The sequence below is a fragment of the Salvelinus namaycush genome, chromosome 19, assembly GCF_016432855.1.
Source record: "Salvelinus namaycush isolate Seneca chromosome 19, SaNama_1.0, whole genome shotgun sequence".
In the NCBI taxonomy this organism is placed as follows: Eukaryota; Metazoa; Chordata; class Actinopteri; order Salmoniformes; family Salmonidae; genus Salvelinus; species Salvelinus namaycush.
In genome coordinates, this window is record NC_052325.1 from 24,547,475 (window position 1) to 24,555,070 (window position 7,596).

A 7,596-nucleotide genomic window follows, 5' to 3' on the forward strand; every position below is an offset into this window, starting at 1 on the left:
GATGGGGAGGAGGAGGAGAGAGGTATGAGGATGGGGAGGAGGAGGAGAGAGGTATGAGGATGGGGAGGAGGAGGAGAGAGGTATGAGGATGGGGAGGAGGAGGAGAGAGGTATGAGGATGGGGAGGAGGAGGAGAGAGGTATGAGGATGGGGGAGGAGGAGGAGAGAGGTATGAGGATGGGGATTAGGAGGAGGAGAGAGGTATGAGGATGGGGATTAGGAGGAGGAGAGAGGTATGAGGATGGGGATTAGGAGGAGGAGAGAGGTATGAGGATGGGGATTAGGAGGAGAGAGGTATGAGGATGGGGAGGAGGAGGAGAGAGGTATGAGGATGGGGGAGGAGGAGGAGAGAGGTATGAGGATGGGGATTAGGAGGAGAGAGAGGTATGAGGATGGGGAGGAGAGGAGAGAGAGGTATGAGGATGGGGAGGAGAGAGGTATGAGGATGGGGAGGAGAGGAGAGAGAGGTATGAGGATGGGGAGGAGAGGAGAGAGAGGTATGAGGATGGGGAGGAGAGGAGAGAGAGGTATGAGGATGGGGAGGAGAGGAGAGAGAGGTATGAGGATGGGGAGGAGAGGAGAGAGAGGTATGAGGATGGGGAGGAGAGGAGAGAGAGGTATGAGGATGGGGAGGAGAGAGAGAGGTATGAGGATGGGGAGGAGAGTTAGAGGTATGAGGATGGGGAGGAGAGTTAGAGGTATGAGGATGGGGAGGAGGAGGAGAGAGGTATGAGGATGGGGAGGAGGAGGAGAGAGGTATGAGGATGGGGAGGAGGAGGAGAGAGGTATGAGGATGGGGAGGAGGAGGAGAGAGGTATGAGGATGGGGAGGAGGAGGAGAGAGGTATGAGGATGGGGGAGGAGGAGGAGAGAGGTATGAGGATGGGGATTAGGAGGAGGAGAGAGGTATGAGGATGGGGATTAGGAGGAGGAGAGAGGTATGAGGATGGGGATTAGGAGGAGAGAGGTATGAGGATGGGGAGGAGGAGGAGAGAGGTATGAGGATGGGGGAGGAGGAGGAGAGAGGTATGAGGATGGGGATTAGGAGGAGAGAGAGGTATGAGGATGGGGAGGAGAGGAGAGAGAGGTATGAGGATGGGGAGGAGAGAGGTATGAGGATGGGGAGGAGAGGAGAGAGAGGTATGAGGATGGGGAGGAGAGGAGAGAGAGGTATGAGGATGGGGAGGAGAGGAGAGAGAGGTATGAGGATGGGGAGGAGAGGAGAGGAGAGGTATGAGGATGGGGAGGAGAGGAGAGAGAGGTATGAGGATGGGGAGGAGAGAGGTATGAGGATGGGGAGGAGAGAGGTATGAGGATGGGGAGGAGAGTTAGAGGTATGAGGATGGGGAGGAGAGTTAGAGGTATGAGGATGGGGAGGAGGAGGAGAGAGGTATGAGGATGGGGAGGAGGAGGAGAGAGGTATGAGGATGGGGAGGAGGAGGAGAGAGGTATGAGGATGGGGAGGAGGAGGAGAGAGGTATGAGGATGGGGAGGAGGAGGAGAGAGGTATGAGGATGGGGAGGAGGAGGAGAGAGGTATGAGGATGGGGAGGAGGAGGAGAGAGGTATGAGGATGGGGAGGAGGAGGAGAGAGGTATGAGGATGGGGAGGAGGAGGAGAGAGGTATGAGGATGGGGAGGAGGAGGAGAGAGGTATGAGGATGGGGAGGAGGAGGAGAGAGGTATGAGGATGGGGAGGAGGAGGAGAGAGGTATGAGGATGGGGAGGAGGAGGAGAGAGGTATGAGGATGGGGAGGAGGAGGAGAGAGGTATGAGGATGGGGAGGAGGAGGAGAGAGGTATGAGGATGGGGGAGGAGGAGGAGAGAGGTATGAGGATGGGGAAGGAGGAGGAGAGAGGTATGAGGATGGGGATTAGGAGGAGAGAGGTATGAGGATGGGGAGGAGGAGGAGAGAGGTATGAGGATGGGGATTAGGAGGAGAGAGGTATGAGGATGGGGATTAGGAGGAGAGAGGTATGAGGATGGGGATTAGGAGGAGAGAGGTATGAGGATGGGGAGGAGAGGAGAGAGAGGTATGAGGATGGGGAGGAGAGGAGAGAGAGGTATGAGGATGGGGAGGAGAGGAGAGAGAGGTATGAGGATGGGGAGGAGAGGAGAGAGAGGTATGAGGATGGGGAGGAAAGGAGAGAGGTATGAGGATGGGGAGGAGAGGAGAGAGGTATGAGGATGGGGAGGAGAGTTAGAGGTATGAGGATGGGGAGGAGAGTTAGAGGTATGAGGATGGGGAGGAGGAGAGAGGTATGAGGATGGGAGTAGAGTTAGAGTTGTATGAGGATGGGGAGGAGGAGACAGGTATGAGGATGGGGAAGGAGGAGAGAGGGATGGGGAAGGAGGAGAGAGAGGTATGAGGATGGGGAAGGAGGAGAGAGGGATGGGGAAGGAGGAGAGAGAGGTATGAGGATGGGGAAGGAGGAGAGAGAGGTATGAGGATGGGGAAGGAGGAGAGAGAGGTATGAGGATGGGGAAGGAGGAGAGAGAGGTATGAGGATGGGGAGGAGAGGAGAGAGAGGTATGAGGATGGGGAGGAGAGGAGAGAGGTATGAGGATGGGGAGGAGAGGAGAGAGGTATGAGGATGGGGAGGAGAGTTAGAGGTATGAGGATGGGGAGGAGAGTTAGAGGTATGAGGATGGGGAGGGAGGAGAGAGAGGTATGAGGATGGGAGGAGGATAGAGATATGGGGAGTAGAGTTAGAGTTGTGAGGATGGGGAGGAGAGAGGGATGGGGAGGAGAGAGAGGGATGGGGAAGGAGGAAAGAGGGATGGGGAGGAGGATAGAGGTATGAGGATGGTGAGGAGAAGAGAGGATGGGGAGGAGAGAGGTATGAGGAAGATATGATAATGGGAGGAGAGAGGTATGAGGATGGGGGGAGGGGGAGGGGGAGAGAGATGAAGAGAGGGAGTGGAGTGTCCATCTGCTCACTGAGATTACCACAGAATTTGACAAGGTGAGAGGGGCCTTTCTCTGTGTGTGTGGGTGTGTGTTTACGCTGACCATATGTTCTGTCCCATTACTCCTAATATAACTTCAGTATTGGTACTAGTGACTATTATTGGACCCTGCTATGTTGAAATAGAGCTAACAATCTCAATGCTATTAACCCAAGTAAACTAACTAGTAAATGTCTTTCACTTCCCTATTGTCCACCTCTCCCCCCAGATCATCAGTGAGGACCAGTTCCGCCAGCTGGAGAAGATAAAGACCATCGGCAGTACCTACATGGCAGCCTCTGGCCTCAACGACTCTACCTACGACAAGGAAGGCCGCTCACACATCAGAGCCCTAGCAGACTACGCCATGAGACTCATGGATCAGATGAAGTACATTAACGAACACTCCTTCAATAACTTCAAGATGAAGATAGGTAAGGCTGCCTACGGTAAAGATCATTTTGTTGCCTTATTCATTTATGTGAATTCATGAGAAGAACGATATCCTTAAGCAGAAGTGCCTCACAAAATCTATAATGAGTAATGGAAAAAAAATGTGACCTCACCAGGAAAAACTCTGCTGACCAATAAAAAAAATGTATATTGAACATACTGTATATATTGTTAAAAACATGCTGAACTATATCCCTGTCCACCGGTGCAGGTCTGAACATGGGTCCAGTGGTGGCTGGGGTGATCGGGGCCAGGAAGCCCCAGTATGATATCTGGGGGAATACAGTCAACGTGGCCAGCCGCATGGACAGCACTGGTGTACCTGAGCGGATCCAGGTAACTCAGACACAGCACAGAAGAAACTGATAACACACCAAGGATTTCTATTGTGACTTTATTATAACTATGATGAAGACCTAAGGGTCGAAACATTGTCAATAAAGCACATGGAAGCATAGCTTGCAGTGTGCACTCTTTTTTAACCTTGTGTCGATCTTTTAGAATATTATAATTTGGCAGTGTGAAATGACAGGCAGTGTGCTTATGATCAAGATATGTGAACACTGCTATCCTCTGTGTGACTTCATGACTACTTACTTTCCCACCTTTCTTTTCCTCTCTCGCCTTTCTCCCGCCAGGTGACCTCAGACCTGTACAACGTGCTGAACTCCTATAACTACACACTGGAGTGCCGAGGCCTGGTCAAGGTGAAGGGTAAAGGAGAAATGCAGACCTACTTCCTCACTGGAGGACCTCCCAGCAGTTAACACCAGGCTGTGTCCCAAATGGAAACCTATTCCCTGTATAGTACACTACTTTTGACCAGGGACATAGGGCTCTGTTCTAAAGTAGTGCACTATATAGGAAATAGGGTGCCATTTCAGACACAGCCTATTCAGAAGCAGCCCCAGTAACAGACTGACACTGGTGCAGGAAAAGGCTGAGAGGAGAGGGGGTATTGGACTAAAAGGGGCTGACCCCCCCAAGTCTTTGACTAGCAGGCTCATGGACGTGTTTGCTTGGGGAACTGACTGCCCCCCATCAACACCCCTTGTCCTAGGTTTATCTCCTCCCTACCTGCAGAGGTCAGCCTCCGATTGGACCAGAGTGAAGGAGACCCCACCCAGCCTCCTCTCGGATTGGGGGAAAGAGACAGGGAGGAGCTCAGAGGGCCTGAGTTCGCTGAAGAGACCAAAGAAATCCCATCAGACTACAGCAGACAGAGACACATTGTGACAGCAGCATTCTCTCACGGTCTTATTTCTATAGGTCACAGTGTGAGTTAAGGAATGGCTAAGAGCCAATCATCTTGCAGTACTGTAGATCTCTGTAAGGTTTTCTGAGGAAATCGATCCACTATGTGTGTCTTAGACATTCTGCTGAAAGAGCCAAGTCGCTCTAAACAAAACCTGCATGAAGACACTGAAACCCATATATACACATAAAACATTCGGAAAGTATTCAGGCCCCTTCACTTTTTCCACATTTTATTATGTTAGACTTTTTCTAAAATGGATTAAATAAAAAATGTCCTCATCAGTCTACACATAATACCCCATAACGACAAAGCGAAACCAGGTTTTTAGAAATGTTTGCAAATTTATTCAAAATAAAAAACGGACATACCTTATTTACATAAGTATTCAGACCCTTGAGATCAGGTAAATTCTGTTTCCATTGATCATCCTTGAGATGTTTTTCAACTGATTGGACGTGATTTGGAAAGGCACACACCTGTCTATATAAGGTCCCCCAGTTGACAGTGCATGTCAGAGCAAAACCCAAGCCATGAGGTTGAAGGAATTGTCCGTAGAGCTCTGAGACAGGATTGTGTCGAGGCACAGATCTGGGGAAGGGTACCAAAACATTTCTGCAGCATTGAAGGTCCCCAAGAACACTGTGGCCTCCATCATTCTTAAATGGAAGAAGTTTGGAACCACCAAGACTCTTCCTAGAGCTGGCCGCCCAGCCAAACTGAGCAATTGGGGTAGAAGGGCCTTGGTCAGGGAGATGACCAAGAACCCAATGGTCACTCTGACAGAGCTCCAGAGTTCATCTGCGGAGATTGGAGAACCTTTCAGAAGGACAACCATCTCTGCAGCACTCCACAAATCAGGCCTTCATGGTAGAGTGGACAGACAGAAAACACATGTCAAACTCCAAGTGGGCTGTCAAAAGGCACCTAAAGGACTCTCAGACCATGAGAAAAAATATTCTTTGGTCTGATGAAACCAAGATTGAACTCTTCGGCCTGAATGCCAAGCATCATGTCTGGAGGAAACCAGGCACCGCTCATCACCTGGCCAATACCATCCCTATGGTGAAGCATGGTGGTGGCAGCATCATGCTGTGGCAATGTTTTTCAGCGGCAGCGACTGGGAGACTATTCAGGATCGAGGGAAAGATGACCGGAGCAAAGTACAGAGAGATCCTTGATGAAAACCTGGTCCAGAGCGCTCAGGACCTCAGACTGGGGCGAAGGTTCACCTTTTAACAGGACAACGACATTAAGCACACAGCCAAGGAGTGGCTTTGGGACAAGTCTCCGAATGTCCTTGAGTGGCCCAGCCAGAGCACGGACTTGAACCTGATCAAACATCTTTGGAGACCTGAAAATAGCTGTGCAGCGACGTTCTCCATCCAACCTGACAGAGCTTGAGATGATCTGCTGAGAAAAATGGGAGAAACTCCCCAAATATATGTGTGCCAAGTTTGTAGCATCATACCCAAGAAGACTTGAGGCTGTAATCGCTGTCAAAGGTGCTTCAACAAAGTACTGAGCAAAAGGGTCGGAATACTTATGTAAATGTGATATTCCCATAAAAAAAATAAAACCTGCTTTTTGCTTGGTCCTTATGGCTTATTGTGTGTAGATTGATGAGGGGAAAAAACTATTGAATCCAATTTTAGAATAAGTCTGTAACGTAACAAAATGTGGAAAAAGTCAAGGGGTCGTAATACTTTCTGAATGCACTGTATATACAGTACTAGTCAAAAGTTTGGACACACCTACTCATTCAAGAGTTGCTTCATTTTTACTATTTTCTACATTGTACAATAATAGTGAAGAGATCAAAACTATGAAATAACACAAAGGGAATCATGTCGTAACCAAAAAATTGTTAATCAAAATATATTTTAGATTCTTCAAAGTAGCCACCCTTTGCCTTGATGACAACTTTGCACACTCTTGGCATTCTCTCAACCACCTTCACAAGGAATCCTTTTCCAACAGCCTTGAAGGGGTTCCCACATATGCTGAGCACTTGTTGGCTGCTTTTCCTTCACTCTGCAGTCCAACTCATCCCAAACCATCTCAATTGGGTTGAGGTCGGGTGATTGTGGAGGTCAGGTCATCTGATGCAGCACTCCATCACTCTCCTTCTTGGTAAAATAGCCTTTACACAGCCTGGAGGTGTGTTGGGTCATTGTCCTGTTGAAAAACAAATGATAGTCACACTAAGCGCAAACCAGATGGGATGGCGTATCGCTGCAGAATGCTGTGGTAGCCATGTTGGTTAAGTGTGCCTTGAATTCTACATAAATAGGAACCACACATGCGGAGAACATCTCACAAAGACACGGCGGTTGGAACCAAAAATCTCAAATTTGGACTCATCAGACCAAAGGACAGATTTACACCGGTCTAATGCCCATTGCTTATGTTTCTTCTTCTTATTGGTGTCCTTTAGTAGTGGTTTCTTTGCAGCAATTCGACCATGAAGGCCTGACTCCTCTGAACAGTTGATGTTGAGATGTGTCTGTTACTTGAACTCTTTGAGGTGCAGTTAATTGTCGATTTCTGAGGCTGGTAACTCTAATGAACTTATCCTCCGCAGCAGAGATAACTCTGGGTCTTCCTTTCCTGTGGCGGTGCTCATGAGAGCCAGTTTCATCATAGTGCTTAATGGTTTTTGCGACTGCACTTGAAGAAATGTTCAAAGTTCTTGAGATTTTTCATATTGACTGACCATGTCTTAAAGTAACGATTGACTGTCGTTTTTCTTTGCTTATTTGAGCTGTTCTTGCCATAGTATGGACTTGGTCTTTTACCAAATAGGGCCATCTTCTGTATACCACCCCTACCTTGTCACAACACAACTGATTGGCTCAGACGCATTAAGGAGGAAAGAAATTCCACAAATTCACTTTTAACGAGGCACACCTGTTAATTGAAATGCATTCCAGGTGACTACCT

At 48.8% G+C, this 7,596-nt stretch overlaps 1 protein-coding gene across 1 annotated transcript in view; it reads left to right on the forward strand.

The window, feature by feature from the left end:
- The window catches only part of LOC120063767 (adenylate cyclase type 5-like), a 161,552-nt gene extending 157,387 nt beyond the window's left edge, over positions 1-4,165 (forward strand). Inside the window, exons 19-21 of the mRNA XM_039014061.1 lie at positions 3,175-3,379; positions 3,610-3,734; positions 4,037-4,165. Of these exons, the coding sequence (XP_038869989.1) occupies positions 3,175-3,379; positions 3,610-3,734; positions 4,037-4,165 (459 nt within the window). The remainder of the gene's footprint in view (positions 1-3,174; positions 3,380-3,609; positions 3,735-4,036) is intronic.
- The last annotated feature ends 3,431 nt before the right edge of the window (positions 4,166-7,596 follow it).